Source organism: Aethina tumida, chromosome 4 (assembly GCF_024364675.1).
Source record: "Aethina tumida isolate Nest 87 chromosome 4, icAetTumi1.1, whole genome shotgun sequence".
NCBI lineage: Eukaryota > Metazoa > Arthropoda > Insecta > Coleoptera > Nitidulidae > Aethina > Aethina tumida.
Window position 1 is genome coordinate 20,375,969 of NC_065438.1, and position 22,268 is coordinate 20,398,236.

At 38.3% G+C, this 22,268-nt stretch overlaps 5 protein-coding genes across 5 annotated transcripts; 2 read left to right on the forward strand and 3 right to left on the reverse strand.

Annotated features, from left to right (window-relative positions):
- Nucleotides 1-280: 280 nt before the first annotated feature.
- LOC109601740 (probable histone-lysine N-methyltransferase CG1716) lies at nt 281-9,335 on the forward strand. Its single transcript, XM_049966955.1, has 12 exons — nt 281-337; nt 469-1,003; nt 1,118-3,146; nt 3,200-3,328; nt 3,406-3,705; nt 3,762-4,071; nt 4,128-5,073; nt 7,299-7,538; nt 7,595-7,813; nt 7,872-8,269; nt 8,322-8,672; nt 8,724-9,335. Exons 1-12 carry the CDS (start codon nt 314-316, stop codon nt 8,889-8,891), a joined length of 5,649 nt encoding a protein of 1,882 aa, XP_049822912.1. The 5' UTR covers nt 281-313; the 3' UTR covers nt 8,892-9,335.
- A 55-nt stretch (nt 9,336-9,390) lies between these two features.
- On the reverse strand, nt 9,391-11,855 carry LOC109601751 (kinesin-like protein KIF14). The gene is made up of 2 exons (XM_020018023.2): nt 10,536-11,855; nt 9,391-10,474 (listed from the first exon to the last, which is right to left on the reverse strand). Exons 1-2 carry the CDS (start codon nt 11,688-11,690, stop codon nt 9,542-9,544), a joined length of 2,088 nt encoding a protein of 695 aa, XP_019873582.2. The 5' UTR covers nt 11,691-11,855; the 3' UTR covers nt 9,391-9,541.
- A 433-nt stretch (nt 11,856-12,288) lies between these two features.
- On the reverse strand, nt 12,289-13,732 carry LOC109607945 (pyridine nucleotide-disulfide oxidoreductase domain-containing protein 1). Its single transcript, XM_020024401.2, has one exon. The coding sequence runs from the start codon at nt 13,730-13,732 to the stop codon at nt 12,341-12,343; it is 1,392 nt and encodes a 463-aa protein (XP_019879960.2). The 3' UTR covers nt 12,289-12,340.
- LOC109607947 (28S ribosomal protein S18b, mitochondrial) lies at nt 13,732-14,317 on the reverse strand. Its single transcript, XM_020024403.2, has one exon. The coding sequence runs from the start codon at nt 14,275-14,277 to the stop codon at nt 13,732-13,734; it is 546 nt and encodes a 181-aa protein (XP_019879962.1). The 5' UTR covers nt 14,278-14,317.
- Nucleotides 14,318-14,780: 463 nt separating this feature from the next.
- LOC109607946 (serine/threonine-protein phosphatase 1 regulatory subunit 10) lies at nt 14,781-22,102 on the forward strand. Its single transcript, XM_049966675.1, has 5 exons — nt 14,781-15,122; nt 15,375-15,472; nt 15,559-15,833; nt 15,909-16,931; nt 20,134-22,102. The coding sequence occupies exons 1-5, from the start codon at nt 14,997-14,999 to the stop codon at nt 21,531-21,533; spliced, it is 2,922 nt and encodes a 973-aa protein (XP_049822632.1). The 5' UTR covers nt 14,781-14,996; the 3' UTR covers nt 21,534-22,102.
- The last annotated feature ends 166 nt before the right edge of the window (nt 22,103-22,268 follow it).

Below are 22,268 nucleotides of genomic sequence, written 5' to 3' on the forward strand. Positions count from 1 at the left end.
CGTTTAAAAAATTGATGTCAGGAAAGACTCGGAAAACATGCCACAGCACATTTTAAAATAAGAAACTTTAAGTTGACGCCTCATAGAATTAAGGACTTTTTTTAAAAACAAGAACAGTAAACCACAATATTTCACATCAAAATTACAAATGTTTTTAATTGTTTCACATCTTCCTTAATTAAAACAAGCACCAGGCGTGAGACTTGGTCCATCTGTGGGCTGTTACTCGAAGCGATATTGTCAAAACCTAGAATTCGATTTTCATAAATAAATAAAAACATGTCATTTGGTTATTTGCGAATATGAGCAGCTTATGAATCGAGCGGTGGCCCTTTCGGTCAGTATCCGTTTTCAGTAATTAGCAAACATTCAGGAAACCTCATAAATCATGATAAACCCACATTCATAACCTTAAACCGGGTTTATTTAAAGTATTTTTATCTTACACTCGAATTTCTATTTGTTAAGATGCCGCCAAAGAAACGAGCTGCAACTACACCGATTGTAGTTGGAACTGTGTCTACACGCTCTACGAGACGGCAGAGCGTCGTCAACATTGATATTCCGAAGCTAAATGCGAAAACGAGGAAATCGGCCAGGAATGGAGTCAAACAGTCGAAGAAGCCGTCGAAAAGTGGTAAACGCAGGAGGAATGAGATAGAAATTGAAATAGACGAGCCTTCTTCCGAAGATTTCACTATGCCATCATCAGGAGAAGCACAGCAAATGGTTAAGGAGTTACTAGAAGAGTGGTGTGACCAAGACAGTGATGTGGAAGACGAGGAAGACTCAGAAGGCAAATCCAGAGAAGAAGAATCAAGCCAAGACAACAGTGAAATAATATTAGAGGCAGTCGATCAACAAAATGTGACTATAGAATGTGTGACTGAAGATGTTACTTCATTGGACAGTAGTGAATTCAGTGTGTCCAAAAGTGAGCCAGATGAAGAATCTAGTCCTAGTGATTCAGTAGAAGATCCCAATTCAATACTAGTCAGGAAAGGTAATGTATCTTATCAATTTATTATATCAGAAGACTCTGAATCTGAGTCAAAAGACAACACAACTATTGAAACACTTGTGATAGATCATGTTACTGATATGAAAGTAATTACAGATGACAGTTCAAGTAGTATACCTGGTTGTCAAACCACAGAGATTGTTGAGCTTGAATCCAAGGATACAGAGTATGTAGAACCAGATTTTGTTAATAGTGAGGTTGTTATTCAGGAGCCAGTTGAGGATGTTGTGGAGGAGGTATTCATTGAAGAAGACAGCAATCTTTTATCTGGATCTTCACAAACCAGTGACAAACCAGTGTTTGAAAGCAGTCAGAATTATGTTGAAGATCCAAGTCACACAGAAAATGTCATTAATGAAGAGTATAATAAAGAAGTTATACAATCTGAACCAGAAAAAGTTGATGAATATTTACAAGAAGTTCAAGAAGAAAACTCACAAGAGAGTTGCATGGAGGATGAAGAGGTGGCTGGTTTGTGTGTGTCTCAAGAACAAGTTATACAGAGTGTAGAAGAACAGATATTTGGATGTGAAGATGAAGAAACTGAAATTCATACTAGTATACAAGATAAAGATTCCACTTATCTTAATGATACTTCTACAACTGTGGTGGAAACAGGATTAGAAGCAGAAGATAGTGTGGAAGCTAGTATTAGAGAGATCACAGCTGATACTGAAAAAATATTAATTGATCCACCCCCACAAGCCAGTATTGTTCAAGAAAAACCAAATGAAGTTTTAGAAACTCAAAATAAGTGTCAAACTGAACATACAGATAATGTGGAACTGACTGAGGAAAGAAAACAACATTTTGAATCAATAGAATATCAGCTTCAACAGTTTGAGGACAAAGATCAGGATGAAACAATGAAAGAAGTTGAGTCTAAACCAAAATCAGTGGAAGATGAAACAAAACAACTTATATCTCAATTGGATCAAATTTCAATACAGAAAATTAAAGATGGATTAAAAGCAAAATTATTGATAAAAGAACCAGTTGTACCAAAGGTGGAGAAAGTTGAGGAAAAAGAAGAAGTTATGCAAGTTGAAGAACCCCCAGTAAAAGAGGAGCCTGAAAGCGCCGACACCAAAGCATTTGAAAAAGATATTAGTAAAATTCAAGAAGAAACCAGTTTAATAGAAGAAGAGACAAGTAAAATTGCCAAAGCAATTGCTAGACTTACAGGTAAATTAGATCTGAAGACTGAAACAAATGAAAAGGACGTAAAAGACAATGACGTAAAGGAGGAAACGCAAACAATTCCTCCAGAACAAAAACCAGAAACCGTTGTACTGGAAGAAAAGAACGCATTTGAAGCTGAAATCGCTAAAATGGACAAGCCAAGTCCAAAGAAAAAATCCCCGAAAAAAGCACCAAAAACGCCCCCCTTAAAGAAGGCGGAGCCCAAACCAAAAGCACCAAAAGTGAAAAAAACTGATAAACCCACGAAAACTGCCAATAAAGAACCAAAACCCAAAGCAAAACCTGTTAAAGAGAAGAAAGCACAATCCGAAATTAAACCACCGAAAGAAACCAAAGCAAAAGAACCCAAACCGAAAAAGCCAACCAAAAAGAAAGCGGAGAAAAAAGAAATGGATCCGACCAAAAAGAAAGACGACGAAGATGAGGAAAACAATGAGATCCGACGGTCGAGTCGTATCAAGTCGATCAGTCACTTGAAGAGGAAAACGAAAGGTCACGGTCTGGTTAAATCGAAATCCGACACAACTTTGAATGAAGGGGAAAACTCGGAGAACAGCAACTCCGGATTCACGGACTCTGAAAAGAGCACGCCGGTCGCTTCGCCAATGCCCAGGGAGAAGCCGTTCGCCAAATCTCGGAAATCTGCCGACAATCTGTCGAAGGACGTTCAAGCCAACGTGGCCAAGGTCCAAATGGACATCAAGCTGTTTAATGCGAAGCCGAAACTGACACAGGACAAAGAAGTCGAGATGAGGCTCAAACAGTTTGTGCACTTGAAGGAAAACATGTATCTCACGGACCGGATGACTTGTAAGGAAGCGAAGAAAATGGCTTGCGACTGCTTTTTGACCGAAGAAGAGATCGCCGCCGACGAGTACGGATGTGGAGATGATTGTCTAAATCGTCTCCTCATGATCGAATGGTGAGAGTAGATTTGATTTAATTCATTTGATTTTAATTTGACTTTGTTATTAGCGGTAATTTGTGCCAAGTGGGCGACAGATGCACTAACAAACGGTTTCAAAAAGGGCAATTTGCACCTGTGGAGGTGTTCAACACGGAAAAGAAAGGTTTAGGTTTGAGGGCGGCCGCGAATATTGCATAGTAAGTGCACGCAGAACAGACAAGCAAGGTTTTATATTAAAATTCTTAAGGTAAATAATATATGAATCAAATTTCAGCGGTGAATTCATCTTGGAGTACGTAGGTGAAGTACTGGACTCGGACGAGTTCGATAAACGTGCAGAGCACTACTCCGTCGACAAAAACATCCACTATTACTTCATGTCTTTGCGAGCCGACGCCATCATCGATGCCACCATGAAAGGCAACATCTCACGATTCATTAATCACTCCTGCGACCCAAATGCGGAGACGCAAAAATGGACCGTCAATGGAGAGCTGCGTATCGGATTTTTCAGCACAAGAACCATTTTGGCCGGCGAAGAGATCACGTTCGATTACCGGTTCCAACGATATGGGTTAGTTAATGTCCGTACAGTGAGATTCAAGAATGTTGATGTTTGTGTTTCAACAGCAAAGAGGCTCAGAAATGCTACTGTGAATCGGCCCTGTGCCGCGGATGGCTCGGCGAAAGACCGGATTCATCTGATGAGGAAGACGAGGAAGAGGAGGAGGACGAAGATGGACAAACAGAGTCTAAAAAAGACACAGTTAAGATGGAAACTGGTGTTGACATTAAAGACAAATCCTTAGAAGAACCCGATGAGCATTCCGATTCCATGAATGAATCGTTGCAGGATGTTTCTAAAACGGAGACAAGTCCTGCTAGCGAAAAGAAAACAGCCAGGCGGAAACCTAGGAAAGACCTACTGGAGGACATGGATGTATATATTACTAATTCAGAATTAAAATTCTTAGTACTAAAGCTAAATTATTTCAGTCTCTGGATGAAGACATCGACTTACTGGTGGAAACTGGACTGAAGAACCAGGCGCACACGTTAAAACTGAGCAGATTCATGGTCCGCGCGAAAGAGATGAGCCAAAGGGCGAAATTGCTACGGGTCCTGCGAAGAGGCGAATTGCCTTGCCGTAGATTGTTCTTAGACTATCATGGTCTAAGACTAATGCACGGCTACATGATTGATGCCCAAAGACCCGAAAAGAAGTACGAGCAGTGCCGATTAGAGTTGCTGCAAACCCTAGCCATGCTTCCCATTCCTAACAAGACCATGTTACAGGACAGCAAAGTGTTGAGCACTGTAGAGAACTGGTCCACCGGCAAATCCGTCACTTCGCCGGACTCGGACAGCAACTCGCCCAAAGACCAAGACACGTCCGCCAAAGACAATGAGCCGGACAACGAAGCGGACAAAACTAGCTGCGAAGAAGAAATCGTTAGTTTGGCCACCAAACTGCTGGAGGAGTGGTCCAACCTGAAGGAGGTCTTCAGGATACCGAAGAAGGAACGTATCGAACAGATGAAGGAGCACGAACGGGAGGCGAACAAGAAGTACATGCTGAACGCCGAACACGACAATCGACTGTCCGGCAGATCGAGGGACAGGTGGGGCAACAAATACGACAAGGACGACTACAAGAAGAGACGTGCGAAACTGGACGAACGGGATCGGGCCCTCTCGATGTACAAGATCACGAAGCAGGAGAGGCGTAAATTGTTCGCGCTTCAGGAACAGCTCAAAGAGGAGGAGCGCAGGAGGAAGCAGCGAGAGATGTGGAGAGAACACGAGAAAAATTGTCTATTGATAGGCGCCGATCCGCGGTTCACGGCGCCCTTCGATCCCAGCCGCGGGTTCCAGTATGTGTGGAACCAGTCGTTGGGACAATGGCAAAACATACCTATACCTGCCGACAATGAGTTCCGTGGTAAGTTCCAAAGACTGGTTTCGTTATTTTTAATAAAACTGGAATTTTTCTATGAATTCCATAAGGTTCATTTTTCAGTATAGTATTAAAATAAAAGAATTTTAAAACTAAAGTTTTAAAAGGGTACTGTTTAAAGTTAAAGAATTTTTTCCTAGAAGTGGGGGCTCCTGAGGTTTAAGTCTGGTGAAGCGGAGAAAACAGAAAAAACAAAAAAATATTTTTTATTTACGTCTAATTACCAATATACAATTTGAATGATGAGTGCTTTTGTCATGTAAATTTTAGTCCGCAAGATAGACTTTTCAAATCCTAAAAACCTATTTTATAATTAAATAATTTATTCGTTTCTGTACTGTACCCCATTACCCAATCAAATTTATCGTACCAAAATATAGTAAATCCATGATTTTTTTTTCATGTATTTATTAGAATATTCAAATTAGAAATTGGGCGGTTTAATTCTTTAGCAATAAACACTTTTCCATAGTAATTTAATCTGGCAAACACATTTATTTAATTAAAAAACCACCATATCACAATAAAGAGATGCAGTATTAAAAAATCAAATTTATCGTACCAAAATATAGTAAATCCACGATTTTTTTTCTCGTATTTATTAGAATATTCAAATTAGAAATTGGACAGTTTAATTCTTTAGTAATAAGCACTTTTCCATAGTAATTTAAACTAAAAAACACATTTATTTAATTAAAAAACCACCATATCACAATAAAGAGATGCAGTATTAAAAATTAAATTTATTATACAAAAATATAGTAAATTCACGATTTTTTTCCTCGCATTTATTAGAATATTCAAATTAGAAATTGGACGGTTTAATTCTTTAGCAATAAACACTTTTCCATAGTAATTTAAACTGGAAAACACATTTATTTAATTTAAAAAACCACCATATCACAATAAAGAGATGCAGTATTAAAAACCTATCCACAACTGAATCCACCAAACACACACACAGTGTTTTTGAAACCGAAAAATAGGCAAAGTTCAAAAATTTGGTTTAAGTCGGTGTTTGGAGTAAAACTCATTGGTTAGAGGCACGCCTCAGCATTCTTACCATTGAAACAATAGCCCAATCTTAAAGCGCATGCGCGAATGTTGGAACCGAAAAGAAATATTCAAAATTTACTTATGAAACGATTTGGAGCTAAGAGGCACATTTATAAATGTTAAAACTGTTATTGCTTGTTTATTTATTCATTTTTCATCATATTCCCCTTCTATTGTTTAAATATTAAGTTATATTTTATTTTAAGGAATAAAAACGTAAAAAATGTATTTGACTCACCTGCCTCATCTGAGTAACCGCCACTGGTATTATGTAAAATAATTTTCAAAACAAAACAACCTTCATTGAATGTTCAAATAATTTGAATAGAAAGAAGCATCTTGTTTGACAGTAAATATGTTTATCATAGTTGACTGCGCTGTAGTAATTTGCGCATCCTCAATTGTCATCTTCAAATAATACAATTTCAGAAATTTGGAGAAAAAATTAAAAATATAATTTTTGATATTATATCTTTTTCTTTGTTTTATTATGTTTTTTGTTTTAAACAAGAGCAGATTTATTTCTTAACTGAATAATTTAGTTTACCATGGAATGTAAACAATTTCTATTTTTTGACATGTCGCCCTCTTCATCTCTGTTTTCTGTTCTGGCCAAATACAAAGTGAATGTACTTCTTAACTGAATAATAATAAGTGATGTTAATTATTATTTATAGTTATTAGTTTTGAAAAATTTATTCTGTTTTGAATGAAATCGAAGTAGATTCATTTTTTAATAACTGAATAAACTGAATAATCAAGTAGGCCATGAAATGAACAGCAATTATCAATTTTGATATATTATGTATTCTTCACCTGTTTTATTAAGACTTCAGTTGTGGATGAAAGTTTTTTAATTGAATAATCTCGTTGGGCATGTAATGAAAATCAATCTTTAGTATATTTATCGCCTTCTTTTCCTCTATATTATTAAGTCTCCTGTTCTGGACAAAAAATTAGTTTATTTCTCTTAATCGAGTAGTCTCGTTGACCAAAAACAATTATCTGTTTCATTAAGACTTCTGTAGTTTTGATGCTTTTTAAATATATAGAATGATTCGTATAAATTTTGGTAAGTTTTAATTCAAGAAAAAAAAAAACAAATTAAACTACACCGAAACGACGAACGTCTTATTTACTTAACATTTGGACAGGTCAAAACATCCCGCCGACCATGCAGCCGAATCTGAATCAACCACTGCCAGATCTGAGCGTGCCGCCGCCCCAATTGTCGAAGTCGGCGAACAATTATCCGTCCTTCGGGATCCAGCCGCTCGGACCACCACCGATGCCCTACCAGGGGAAGCAACAGGCCCCTGGCACGCCGGGTCCCGTCCAACAGTCTCCGTCCTCGTTGCCGTATCAACCTTCACCGGGACAATCTTACCAACAACGTTTGTATTCTTGTGGAGTTTTGAGGGGCAATGTAATGTTTTGTTAACAATTTTAGCGTCGTGTTCGATGGAAGGATATTCGACTCCTACGGAGGAGGTTGAGGTCACTATGCTGGGGACCGTCAAGTTCTTAGGTCCGATTCCACCGCCGGCTAAGCTACCTACGAAGTGGAGATGCGCCAAGGACAAGTACGGCCGGCCGTACTACTATCACGTCGTCATTAGAAAGAGCCAGTGGGAACCACCTCCATTAGACTATGACGAAGAGGAGGAATGTACGTATCCGAAGCCTAATTATTCTTTGTGGTTGAATAAATTGTCTATTTATCATAGCTTCCGAGGTGTCGACGTCGACGTCGGAATCGAGTAGCGGCAGCTCGGACGGCAGTTCGGACGGGAGCGACAGCGACGACGAGATCGACGACACCAAGTTGCTGCTGCAGGTGCGCAAGCAGATGGAGCAGTCAATTAAAACCGAACCGACGACGCCGACGTCCCCCGTTCCGGCACCGGCCGTCGACAGTCCGACGTTCAGTCCCGAAGAGAAGGTGCAAGGTTCCGACGACGAGGGCGAGGAACAATTGGACGAGGAGCCTCCCCAGGAGTTGGACGAGTCGGGGCTGACGTCCATCGACATCAGGTTGAAGGAGCAGTTCGACTTCCTGAAGGAGGATAAGGTGCCGCCGACTAAGAAGCGACGCGTGGGGCTTGTGCAGGAGATAATCATCAGTGTAAGTGTCCTAACATCCTTGCTGATTCCCCTATTTAATCGTTTTGTTACAGCCTCGGACTGAAGAGGATCGCCTGCAGTTCAAGGAGGATTTGAAGCGATACAAGCACAACAAGGAGAAGCTGAAACGGGAGCGGGAGCAAGTTTTATTGCAATCGAAGAAACAAGCCCGAGAAGGGGAACCAAAGAAGAGGGAGAAGAAGTTGAGGTCGACGGTTAAGGCGAGGATTAAGGAAATGACGGACTTAAATAGTGAAGCTGCCGAAGTTGCGAAGAAGATTAAAGAGTCGTTCCGGTCGAATATGGCGACGACAGTTGTGAGTGTGCTGAACGCTTACAGGAAACCGGACTGTAAGAAGGCTCAAATCACTAACACCGATGATTTCAAGCACTTGGCAAGAAAGGTAATGCGTCAAATTATTAAATACACAGTTGTTTTGGATTTCTTTTTTCAGCTCACTCATTTTGTAATGTTGAAAGAGATGAAGCATATTGCGAGGATTGAAGATTTGACGTGTACGGACAATGTAAAGTCAAAAGCTCGAGAATATATCAGGAAATATATGAGTAAATTTGGAGAGACGTACCAGAAGAGAGCCGATGAGCCTGACTTCAAGGACTGACGTCTAATTGATCCTTTGGAGTTAGTTTGGACTCATTATTAATCATTTTAACTATATTTTATAATATTTATGTGTAATTTGTAAATAGGGTCTAATATTGTTTGTAAGTATCAATTTAAAAATGATTTATTTTTGTAATTGTCTTAAACATGCTGTAAATATTCAAGACAAGTAATAGTTATAAGTTATAAACCTGTCGTGTTTTATAAATAGTGCAAATATGACAAATTGTTTTAAATCTTTATATTAATGACTGCAAACCTTTTATATACAGTAGAGACTATTAAATAATACTGTTTAGCATATTGTGAGTTTATCACAGAATTTGTTTGTACAAAACTGTTATTAGACGTACCTTATTGTGCTATTGTAGAGTTAATTAAATGATGTAATTTTTATTAAGTATTATATCTTGATTTGAATAAATACGTAATTGATTAATTATTTGTTAACTACGTTTTATAACAAGATATAAATTTTTAGGGTAATAAAACAAAAATTTGTGTCACAATTTATTTTGTTCTCACTATACAGTTAACGTCGGCACAATATACATGATATATTACAAAATAAAATCGTATAAATTGATGTAAACAAATTGTAAATAAATAAGGAAATAAGATAAGTATATATACAAGTAACAAAAACGACTACATATTAAAAGTGACTGACTTTGGGTTATTCTTTCCTATACTATTAAGTAGTGCAGCTTCAAAACTTTGCAATGTTTTGTTGACTTTGGCATACAATAAATTTAGGTGATTATCTTGCTCTGGTGGCTGAAGACTGGATAAAATTTCGTACATTTGATTAATGGAAGACCTAACATCCACCTTTGAAAGCTTCTTATTTTTTTTAATTTCCACCCAAAGCAAACTATTTACAAAATCATTAATATTCTCATGCCCATTCAAATCACAAATTTCACTCAGTGATGCTGTGGCCTGTTTTCTTGCATTAGGATTTGTGATAATTAAAGAATTTCCAGTGCAGCTACAAATTAAATCATTTTGGCTGCACCACTCCATTACATTATCTAACATTTGATTGTTTGAATTGTCTTCTACATGCTCTTCAGTCAACACACCTTCCAGTTCTGTGAGGAAGTTAGACCTAAATGGTGATAAATTAATGTTTGTGTCAGCAGTCTTCATTATCCTAACTTTAGATTCCAATTCAATCTTGTACTTCTCAGCTTCAGCCAGTTCTTTCATTTGGTTCTCTCTGGTTTCCATGAATCTTTGCTGCCAACTCTCTTGTGCCTGAGCCAACTGCTTTTCAGTTTCCTTTAATTGTAACCTTAGCTGTTCCAATTCATCACTATTGCTGTCACTGAGTTGGATTAAAGATGATGATGACAGAGAAGTTCTTTCATAGTCTTGCCTTAGAGCTTTCAGCCTTTCAACTTCACATCTCAACTCCCTAATCAGCTTGTCATGTGGATTTTCATTGATCCTAGCTCTGTTTACTATGGATCTAGCTTGACAGGCATACCTTAATGTTGCCAAGGTTTCATCTAAATGTGTACTGGCTGGGGTTATGGTAGCCAACATTGAAGTCAAGGAGTTTCCACCCAAACTCTCCTGAAAAACAATTTTACATCATTCATTGTCAAGAAATGGATGTATTTAAAAAACTTCTTACCCTCAACAGCCAAGTAAGTACAGAGTCTCTGTAAGGTACAAATAAATTTCTTTTTTGATCAGCCAATGATGAAATGACTTTTCCTAATGTCAACAGTGATTTATTAATTGAAACCCCCTGTCGAATTTTCTCCTCAGTATTGTGCGAATTGCCGAGCCTTTCACTACCCGCCAGATCCACCAAACTGACTCTACTTCTCCTGCATCCATCAGTCTCTGAGGAACTGTCCAATAAGCTAAGTTCTATGGTGAAAATGGCATGGGACCTAGATGACTTTTCATTCATTGTAGTAGCAGCTGTGGCCCTATTTTTGTTTCCCAACAGAAGCCAATTTCTTAGTTCCTTGTAAGATGCAACTGTGTGCACACTTAAGCCCACCACATAAGGTCCCCAAACTGGGTGCTCTCTGACTTTTAATGGTGTCCTGTTGAGCCCAGTTTGTTCTGCCAGTAAATCATGTATTTTTTCATTATAAATTTCAAAGTAACTCACTTCCACACTGGCTGAAGTACACACAGGCAATGTTTGAATTCTTTCAAACAAATCTCTGCAGAATCTGGGTGTGATACCAGAGAATTCTTCTGAATCTATGTCAACAATTTCACAAGTGTTACGTCCCATCATGCTGAAACTTTTACCTGATCCAGTCTGTCCATAAGCGAACAGGCAAGCATTATACCCCCTAAATGCGCTGTTCAACAAAGGTTTGCCTATTGTCATAAAGACATCATCCTGTGTGGAATAAACTGGACTGTTTTCGTCACACGACCAAAAGACATGATCATATTGGAAGATGTGATCGAAACTCATCCCATTGTTCCCCGCAGTTATGATCAAATCTTTGTCTTTCACGTTCACGATGTTCGTCGAACCCACAATAGCCAGTTCCCTGCTGTTCATGGGCCGTATCCTAACAGCCACCGTAAGATTACTTTCCTGATCACATACCTCTCTGCTGCTGCGACGTTTCGTGCTCACCTTCGGTGTTTCCATCGTTACTTGACTGAAACATTCCGGTGTGTCAGATGGTGGTGGTTGTTTAACACCTCTCTTGGGGGTAACATAGTTCATGCGGGGCGTTGTGAAATTGTTTTCGCTCAGTGCCGGAGTTTTCGGACCTTTGCGGGGAGTCACAAAATTCCTGGGGGTCGACATGGTCCTTTATTCGCCAAAACACACGTCAACTTATTTTATGAGTTGGTTTTAAAATCATCATTTTCGTTGCGCTTAAAGGACTGTCACGTCGAATGACCGTTTGGTGTTTTCGAATTTGAACTGACAGCTGCATTCGGCGTTTGCGCAATGGTTTTAGCGGGAGTTAACACAAATTTTGGGATTGGGTAAATTTACTAATGGAGTTTTTGGGCCACTATAGGTGAAACTTAAACGTGAAATATATTACATTGGCATATTTATTATTTTAGTGAAATGCTTTTATTTTGAAATTTATATATTTCCTATCGTTTTATTTACTTATTTGATTATAGTATTTAAAGCCACCTTAAGCGACATGTTTTAATTAAAACAATCAAAAATATCTTAAAAACAATAAGGTAAATGCATGATTAGATTGTAATTCAATCATAGTCTTGTCATTAAAATGTAGATAATTTTAAACTATATATTTGGACGCAAAATAGACAAATATGCATATTATAAACATTTTTAATATCAATATAAAATCTGATAATTTTCAATAAAATATTGTTTATAAAATATATAAGTATTCAAAAACTGAAGTGAAACAACGTCATTAACTAATAATAATTTTATTATATATTCTGTACAAATATTTTTAAAAACAATCAATCAAAATAGTCCTCTATATCAATATCAGGATTAAGTATATCATCACCATAAGGAGACAAGTCCAACTGGTTCAAAATCAAGTTTTCACAAGTTTCCTCCAAATCAGTGTCACCAATCAAAACAACTCCCTGCAGTTTATTATCCTCCAAAACAAATTTTACATACTCTTGTTCTTTGGTCATTCTCAGTAATATTTCATAGTTTGTCCCCAGCTTTTGGCCATTGTAAAGCCCAAGAAGAATGACTTTGTATCCAAACAACTTGGTTGAATGAGAGAACAGCTCGAAACAGAAGTCCTGCAACACCTCCTCCTTGTTTAAATGACCAGCCATGCATTTGGCAGCATAACAACCCATTTGTCTGGCTTGAGTCCACAGCTTCATTTGAAACCAGTGCTTTGCAATAGGCCAATTAACTGTACAAACGTCACCAGCTGCATAAATCTGATTTAGATTTGTTTGCATGTGCTCATTTACTAATATTCCACCATCCTCCGACAATTCCAGTTTGTTTTTTGTTAAATAATTAACTCTGGGTGCGACTCCTGTGGCAGACACAACCAAATCACAGTCAATAATTTCCCCATTTGTCAATGTGAGTTGTAGTACATGTTCAGAATTAGTTACAGCCTGAATATTACTGATTTCAGTTTCATAGTGGATTTTGATGGTGCTGGGCAAGTTTTCATGTTGTTTGGATCCCTTTATGACCAGATTTTTGTACCAGTCAGGCCCCAAAGCAGCCCCAGACTTCCTAAACTCCTCCTCACTGTACCTCATCCTTTTTGAAACTGTTTCTGGTTGTTTTGATTTAGTAAGAGATGACTGGAAGAATTCTGCAGCACCAGGATCAACAAACGTTGCTGAAATGTGCTTATCTTTGATGATCCAGTGGACTTCAATATCCTGGACTTTATAAACCAGTTCTGAAGCAATGCCTCCATTACCAATAATTGCTATTTTCTTTGCAGTGCTCAGCTTTTTCTCAAGTTCTTCCACAGAGTCTGTGTCTCTGATTCCTAGAACTTGTGGAAAATGTTGTGCTTGTGGTATTAGTTTGGGTTCAGCCCCTAAGCACAAGCACATAAACTGGTAGTTTATTGTTTTGTTGTTTTTGGTTTTGATGTATTTTTCTTCATCATTTATCTCAGTTAGAGTGTCATGAATTACAGTAACATTTGTGTATTTATCTGCCAGAGTTTGGGCTTCTTTTTCCTCCACATCAAAATGTGTGATTGTTTTGGTGATTGCATATAAATTAGTAACAGTTTTAATTAGTGATGATTCACTTAATAATATTATTGATTTATCGGGCTCCAAAAATGCTAAAGTCTCTACACAAGTAACACCAGCAATTCCTCCCCCAACAATCAAAAATGTGGCCTCCATTATTGCTTGTAGTACTCAGAATAATCATACTTTCTGAAAGGCACATCAAAAGTAATCAGTCCCCTATCGTAAGCCCTTTTAATAGCAATCTCCAGTTTCAGATGCTGTTTCTGACACAGCCCAGTTTTTGTATAACTCAATACACCACCAGTATGTGGACAGATGAATTGCTTCAACAGTTGAGTGTTCTGTTCGTGCAGCACCAAGTATTCATCCCTGCAAATCGGACACGGATTCCCTGTGGCGATTTGTCCGCCTCTTATGCAAGTTTTGCGCGTCTTCCTGGGCGCGATAGCACCCTTGTGGTTCCTCCGGTACGGCACCCACACCGGCTGTCCCTCGTACGTGCGGGCGTACGCGGTGCTGTTCAAGTATTTGATGCTCGTTTCTACCGGAATCTCCTTGGTGCGGTCTTTGGTTATTTCGCGGTATTCGACCTCGGGTTGACCGTTGCCGGTTACGTTTCGCAGGAGGGAGGACGTGTGGATGGTTTTCGACCACTGTGGTTTCGTGACGAGGTTCCTTAAATTGGCCAAGGAAAACATTTTCTTGATTTAACCTAAAAGAAAATCGTTGCCAACGTATTTCGACGGAACAATGAAATGTTACCAGAAAAATGACATTGTTTTTGGGGTGTTTTAATTTGTTGGGTTTGCCTTATTTATTAAATATTATTTATTTTAAATGTATTAATTAGATTTTTATTAGTGTCCTACTGTATTAATTATTTATTGCGTTAGGATTCTAATAATTACCAAAAACTGAGAAACTTAAGGGAATTTACAAAATAACCCCATATTTCAAAATATTATTAGGTATACCAATAACAGTTAATAGTAAATATTCTAATATAATTTTATGTTAGGTATAGATTTGCAACAGGTACCGCAAACTATAAAAAACATTATATAGTTCAGAAAGGGGCTCCGCACACATTTAAATTGTGCGACGCCGATGAGGTACATGTATACATGCGCACTGACGATATCCGCCTTTCTCTTTTGTCCCCTATTATAGCCAGCGTATTGATTCATTTCCGTCTGAAAAATGGTCGAAGGTTGTTCATAGCGTATCTTGCGTGTAATTTTGTAATAATTTATTTATTTTTTGGTCGTTGTATATCCAAATTTTAGAATATATTTTGCGCAGTTTTTATTTTAAGTAATTAAATAGTAAATTTTACATTGTCGTAAGATATAAAATTCGTTTTTCGTTATGCAACGTAATATGGAGGCCAGGCCGACGCCTATAATCAAAAGGATAGATGTTTAGTTTGTCTGGTTCAATTAAAGACTTGTGGAATCACAAATTCCAATTCTCAAGAGAATTCAGTTCAATATTAAGTGAACGTACCTCTTTAAGTGCGACATTAGGAATTTTAATGAAAATGGTAAGGTGCTAACAGATTTCTTTGTAATATAATAAAATGGTTAGAATTTACTATGTGTTTTGATAGACAAAGGCAAAAGTAATATTGTAACACACATTTTTTGGACATATTTCATCAATTTTTAATAATCTTTATTCGTGACGTCAGCAGTGACGTCACGTGATGCGTACGTTCACAAAACGTAGCGCCAAATTTGAATCGACACATTTGGGCGCGAATATTTGAATAATTCTTTTCTTCCTTTTTTTATAGCCGCGTATTGATCCATTGCAATTATTAAAATGCCTGTCGGTCCTTCTGACGCCAACAGGAGGCATTTTGTCCAAAGAAGAGGTACCCAGGGTGGTAAAGTAAGCTTCAACTTATATTATTTTATTTAACCACTTGCCTTAAATCCAAACAACTACTACAACCGCCCCTGTTTTCTTTATTCCAGCTTAATGACAAAGTTTTCTAAGAAACTGGTCAGTAAGTGCGTTTATGTGCTAATACTGAAAGTGACAGAGAAAGACTTGGTTGATATTTTCATGGCCGAAGGTGGCTGGGTATTGGTGCAAACTTGGCTCCAAGATGCAATTCATGTGTCAAACTGGGATTTAGTCAAAGAAATCCTTGGACTACTGATAGTCACCCCAGTTGATGTAGAAAGACTCAAGCTCAACAACATTCCTAAACTAGTGAAAATGTTGTCCCGGAAAGAGGACATGCCAGGTAAATATTAAATTCATTTCATTCATCACTAATACAGTTTTTGTTTATTTAATAATATGTCACTTGTTTCAACAGAAGTCCAAAAGTTGGCCTCAACACTAGTAGACAATTGGTTGGTGCTTGTGAAAACTAATAACCTCCAGGTTCAAAACATTTCATCCACTTCAGCCACTGAAGCAGAGTCTGCAGATTCAGAAAGTAAAGAAGTGCAAAATCAACTGACCACAGTTGACGTGAAGGCTGAGATAGCTTTGGGCACGGAGACGGAGATCAAAAACGAAACGGACGGTGTTGTCGCAGCCGGGGAGAACACTAACAAAGATGCCGCAGAGGCGGAGAAAGAAAACGTCGCCAACACGACGGAGAAAGAAGACGCTAAAGTGCCTACAGAAAGCTCAGAGGACAAGACTGCAGAGAAAAAGTCCAGTAGCAGCTCGCGGAGCAGCTCCAGCAGCAAGGACAAGAAGAGGTCGTCCAGCAGTTCAAAGAGCAGCAGCAGCAGTAGTAGCAGCAGTAGCAGAGACAAAAGTAGGGACAAAGACAGAAAGGACAAGGACAAGCATAGGAGCAATGGCTCATCCAGGCACAGCAGCAGTAGCAGAAGCTCAAGCAGCAGCAAAGAGAGGAGAAGCAGCAAGGACAAAGACCGACACAGAGACAAAGACAAAGACAAGGACAAGGACAAAGAGAAAGATAAGTCCAAGCAGGCGGAAAAGGACAAAGACACGTTGGCCAAACTGAAGCCCCAGAGCCTGGACAAGGTGGGCAAGATACCCAAGAAGTCCGACAAGGACGAGAAGGACGTGAAAAAGAAGCCCACAATGTCGATAGAGGTGCGCAAGAACAGAGAGGACCGGCCTAAGACCGTCAAGATTTTCAATTCGAAAATGCGTTCGACTGGCCTCGAGGAAGAGGTGAAGCCGCCGCCGCCGCGACCCACCAAGAAGCCCTCGGTCCAGCTGCCCACCATTCCGTCGAAACGTCCCTCCCCGCCCAAGGACGTGATATCCACGCCGCCCGAGAAGAAGCTGAAGCTCGACATAACGGACAAGATCGATAGGCCGGGCGCCATCAAACTGATACCACCCAAACCCAAACGTAAGTTGGATCAATACCCGTACTCAATATTGTTTTGTTTTACAGGTGGCCGGTGTCGGCGGAAGAGATTGAAAAATGAGAAATCGACCATGCTTTGGCCTGGGATTGTGCTACCTTCTTTGCTGACTGTCGTTCAATGTGTTCGTCAGTTCCTCTCATAAAATGATCATGAAATTTCTTAAAAACAATAACGGGAGACTCGACAATGGAAACTGGCGGTGGTTTTGTTTGGCATGTTTGGCACGTTATAAACTAATAGAACGTGTCAAACATATCGGTAAAAATACGGCGAGTTTTGATTTCGAGTACGGGTTAACAAATATAATGATAATGTTTTTTGCAGAGGTAGTCCCTTTGGAAAATAATAAGCGCATTTTTGTTTTGTGCATTTTTTTCGATTTCCTAGTCTTTTTGTAAATTCAATTAAAGATAGCTGTGATTTTAGAGCATAGAGTGATAGTGACAGAAAATTGATGAGGTGTCATATTAAGTGCAAATTCGATTTTATTTATATATATTTTCATATTTAGAATACGTTAGGTAACCAATTGGTAAGTTATTGATCGCTGTAACTGCCTGTAAATTCCTAATATTCAATAAAAGAGAGTTAAAATCAACAAACTATATAAAAAATGACCCCTCCTCTATATTTCTAACGCGTGATTACATAAAATGTTTGACGATTCCCGATAAAAATAACTAAGCCAGTGTCACTTCTGTCAAGCGTCACACGTTCCAAAGGTCAACAATCAAACACCTCGTCACGCGATATTTTTCATTTGATTAAACCACAAACACTAAGTGCACCAACCCATGATTAATTCATGATCATTATATAAACAACAGATCAATAAAAACATCGATTATTATTCAAAATTGGCGCCTCTCAATACAGATGTGTTTGGACAATAAATTCCCAGAGATATGGCTCATTGAAACATCCATCCCATTATCAATTTATTTTTTCTAGGGTGCATTAATTAAGATAAAAAATATGTCCATAAGTTTTGTGTATGCAAAATAAATGGATGAACTTGAAATTGAAAAGTTTTATTGATTTAGAAAAGGCAAAATTTAATGTTAAACAAAGAAAAACGTTAAACTCCTATTTACACAGTAAATTATGTTTATTAGCACATTGATGAACCTAAAAACAAAGAAAATGGAGTTTTCCTGAAGCTTTTACCAAAAAAATTATTAATTTAAATATTTTTTATATATTTTATGTTCAGTTAAATAATTTTCTTTTCTGAAAGCCCAAAAATTAAGTTCTTACAATTTAAATCCAAGCAAAAAATTAGTGTGAAATATCAGCAGAAAACGTTTCATGAATTTTTTTATGTTTCAGTCGAGGCACTGATTAAAGCGATGCAGTTTCATTGGCGCAACAAATCCAAAATTACACGCAACGTCGCGACGTCCGCATAATTTGCTGTATTTTTTTATTTTTCTCTACTTCATCCCGTGACTAACCATTTTTATTTCAGAGTAACCAGTTATTATAGTGTACGCGGATTTGTTGGGCTAGTGTTTTTTGGATAATATGACCCTGTGTTTCCGCATTTTTTCTCGCTAAACAACAGTAAACAGGTATACTCCCTAATTATTATTATTATTATTTCTTGATTAATAAAATCGAGATGATTGCTTCCACTCCCTACAATTGATGCTTACACCCTATAATATATATTTTTTTAATACGGTTTACGTAAAGTTGTACAGCATGTTCAATTTTTTTTAGTTTTGTAGAGCGGATAAAGAAAATTATTAATGAGTTTAAAATCTTAATATTGCCGAAACTTGCCAGTAAAATTAATTTACCATTAGAAAATTTAAAACAAGGGCATGGTAACAAATTAAAAAAGGCATGTACTAAAGAAAAAATATTGAGTATTGAATATTTTCATTAATTGACATCATTACAATAATTTAAAATACATTTAAAAAAGAAAAATATTTAATCTACTAATTTATTGAGTATTGAATATTTTCATTAATTGACATCATTACAATAATTTAAAATACATTTAAAAAAGAAAAATATTTAATCTACTAATTTATACATGCAAATAATAAAAATCAAGTAAATTTAAGTAATAAATAGTTGAATTTGTGATAAATTTGTCACCATAACAATTATTTAGCTGTAATTTGTCGTTAACAATAATTTTGTTTTGTTAGAAGGCTTTGTAAATATCCATGGCAACGAAAAAAATGATTTTGACAAGAGTACTATTGACGACAATGACAAGTCACATTGAAAATCAATTGCGTGTTGTGCGAATGCCAATTTGACTTTAAAAAACAGTGATTTACAATTTAAATTTATAAAATTATCTATTGAGGTGAGGATGGAAAAACAATTTCTCAAATTTTCTAGTGATTTAATATAAAATGGGAGTCTGTGCTTGTTTGTGGAAAATTTAAATTTATAAAATAATCTATTGAGGTGAGGATGGAAAAGCAATTTCTCAAATTTTCTAGCGATTTAATATAAAATGGGAGTCTGTGCTTGTTTGTGGAAACACCGGGTCGGTTGCTGATTAAAACAAATACAAGATAATTTTTTACTAAAATCAAGTAAAAATAACCCTATTTTTTGCATATGAACTTTTTTTCAGTATTTATTGCACATAAAAATAGTGCGAACAAAAATGCTGTCAAAAGCTGTTTAAACAAAGTGGGGCAACAAAAAATTAAATATATATTAATTTCAGTATCAAAATGAAAAGTGGTCCAATCTATCGCTCTTATGAAATAGGATATGTATGAATCTATGACGGAAATTCCGAGAAACATTATCAGTTGATATGTTTACCACAGACAGTTTGTCTGTTTGATTAGTGCAATTTTACTTGCTAACGAGATGATTGAGATCAAACATGAAACGTTATTTTTGTTTGGAAATTGCATGTCGTAATTTTTAATATAAGAGTGGTCGAAAAATATAAATTATATATTAAAATCCTTAAATGCAGTTCTTGTCTTGAAGGTACATAACGGATAACAGACAAATTTTATATATTTAACTTAATTTCAGCATAAAATCTGGTTGAAATTGGTCAAGTCACATATTTGATCAACAAATTGCATCATCCCGGATATTTTGTTTGTAGGAACTGACGAATTACGACCGCACAATAAAATTTTTAAACCAAATCGATAAGTCCGAACGTAAATTACATAATAATTTTCTTTGCAGCGACTGTACTACAAGAAAGCGACATATTCATGGACGCCCTCACCGCCGCAACGACGAAGAAGGAGGTGAAGAAACGCAAGAGGCGCCCCAGCCTCTCCAAAGAGACGCCCAGCTCGCCGACGGTGGGCGCCACCAGCGGTGACCAGTCGAACGTTCCCAGCTCGCCGGTTTCAACAGCGTTGGGCTTCAAGAACATCGCGCCGATTAACTTCTATCAGGACACGTTGAGTACCGAGACCAACGAGAACGAGAACGAAGACGGCGACAACAAGGAGGACGACGGTTCGGGCACGCCGACCCAAGAAGGTGACGACGAGGAGGGCGATGTGAAACGCGTGAAGATCAGCGAGGACGGACTCAAGGGTGTGTTGTGCTACACCAAGAGGAAAGGTCCGAAACGGTCGATCAGGTGGCGCTCGGACGACGACCTGGTCGAGGTGCGCTACTTCGAACTGGACGAAACCGAACGCGTGAACGTCACCAAGACCTTCATGGACATGGCCAAGATGGAAATGTGCGGCGAAAGGGAGGCGGTGATGAGGTCCAGGAAGCTGACCAGCGAGGACATAATGGGCGAGCAGACCATGTGGCGGCCGCCGATCGTCGTCGATCTGCCCGATCCGTTGGCCGTGCCCGGCTCCAAGAGCCTGGAGAAGGACATCCAGTTCGCCAGGGAGAAGAGCGTGCTGCCCGCCCAGTACTTCGACAAGCGCCGGATACCGGACACGCCGTACGAACCCGATCCCGAGCACCATCAGATGAAGGATCCGGTCATCATTCCGCTGGACGATCCGGACGGCACCGAGACCGATCTGCGCAACACGCCGTGGCCGGAGCCGAAGGGCTCGCCGCCGCATGTCGACAACCCGCCGATGCCGCAGGGCATGTTCCCCAACATGCCGGGCGGCTTCAATCCCAACAACTTCCCCCAAATGCCGCCGCCCGGCTTCCCGGGCATGCCTCCCCGCTTCCCCGGACCTGGTGGCCCGGGTCCGAACAACTTCATGCCGCCCAACATGATGCCGAACGGCAACATGATGGGGCCGCCCAACATGGGACCGCCGCCCGACATGATGAACCAGGGACCGATGAACCCGAACATGTTCGGGCCGGGACACGGCCCGGACGGTTTCAATCAAAATGACAATCCCAACTTCGGTATGCCTTTTAATCAACCCAACATGTTCCCGCCGAATAACTTTAACATGCGGGGCAACGGGATGAGGGGCGGATTCAGGGGCAGGGGCGGTCCCGGTAACGGACCGTGGGTGAGGATGAACATGCCTGGGGGCAATTGGAACAGGGGCGGGGGCGGTGGACACAGGGGCGGCAGGATGTGTAAAAACGTTAAGAATCACGGCTACTGCCGGAACATTGATAACTGCCCGTTCATACATTAAACCTAACGTTCTGATTAATTTGCGACCCGTGGTACAGTTTATATTAAACTGTGGAAATTGTGATAATAATTTTTAAGACGGAGAAATTTTTAGTGTTGACCACTGCTGTAAATAGTACAAATCGAATCTAATTTGATTTTACTAGGTACGATGTTAATCTCTATGTTTATTGTGATATTTAACTGGCAGTTAAGTGATGAATGATATTTATTTAGGTGTATATATATTTGTACAAAGACTATTTTGTAAGAATTGACATATATTTCTGTTTTGTACATTTTGTTACACCTTTTTATAACTTTATTAAGATGTTAATATTGTAAAAAGAACTTTCTAGCATTTAATTTTTTAAGGAGTACAATTTTTTAATTTATAACAATATATTTTGTACAAACGACAATTTTGGTTTTATTTTTCTTTGTGCATTTTGATGTAACCGAATGCGTGTCCTACTTTTTAAGAAAAGCTAGCGGAATTATAGGTTATTTAGTATTTTTAAGTTGGTAGTAACTAAATTTGTAAGCATCAGAGAAAGCTTTATTTTTTATTTAAGTGGTTCAATAATTTATGTATATAAATAAAATTTATAAGTATTTACTGTTTATTTATTAAATAAAGATATTTACTACTATTTGCATAATTTTTGGTATGCTTAACCAGCAACGTCGTTTAATAAAAGTGAACAAGATTTAATTACAATTACAGTACATTTGCTCTGAATTTAATAAAAAAAAC

What these genes read in the sequence shown, in the direction of transcription:
- LOC109601740 (XM_049966955.1), top strand. Translation starts at nt 314, where the DNA reads ATGAATCGAGCGGTGGCCCTTTCG. An exon ending in TTCAATACTAGTCAGGAAAG is followed by an intron (nt 1,004 to 1,117) that starts GTAATGTATCTT and finishes AAGTAATTACAG; the next exon opens with ATGACAGTTCAAGTAGTATA. An exon ending in TGCAGGAGATAATCATCAGT is followed by an intron (nt 8,270 to 8,321) that starts GTAAGTGTCCTA and finishes GTTTTGTTACAG; the next exon opens with CCTCGGACTGAAGAGGATCG.
- LOC109601751 (XM_020018023.2), bottom strand. Translation starts at nt 11,690, where the DNA reads ATGTCGACCCCCAGGAATTTTGTGACTCCCCGCAAAGGTCCGAAAACT. An exon ending in TACTTACTTGGCTGTTGAGG is followed by an intron (nt 10,475 to 10,535) that starts GTAAGAAGTTTT and finishes ATTGTTTTTCAG; the next exon opens with GAGAGTTTGGGTGGAAACTC.
- LOC109607945 (XM_020024401.2), bottom strand. Translation starts at nt 13,732, where the DNA reads ATGGAGGCCACATTTTTGATTGTTGGGGGAGGAATTGCTGGTGTTACT.
- LOC109607947 (XM_020024403.2), bottom strand. Translation starts at nt 14,277, where the DNA reads ATGTTTTCCTTGGCCAATTTAAGGAACCTCGTCACGAAACCACAGTGG.
- LOC109607946 (XM_049966675.1), top strand. Translation starts at nt 14,997, where the DNA reads ATGTTTAGTTTGTCTGGTTCAATTAAAGACTTGTGGAATCACAAATTC. An exon ending in GAGGTACCCAGGGTGGTAAA is followed by an intron (nt 15,473 to 15,558) that starts GTAAGCTTCAAC and finishes TCTTTATTCCAG; the next exon opens with CTTAATGACAAAGTTTTCTA. An exon ending in CCGGAAAGAGGACATGCCAG is followed by an intron (nt 15,834 to 15,908) that starts GTAAATATTAAA and finishes TTGTTTCAACAG; the next exon opens with AAGTCCAAAAGTTGGCCTCA.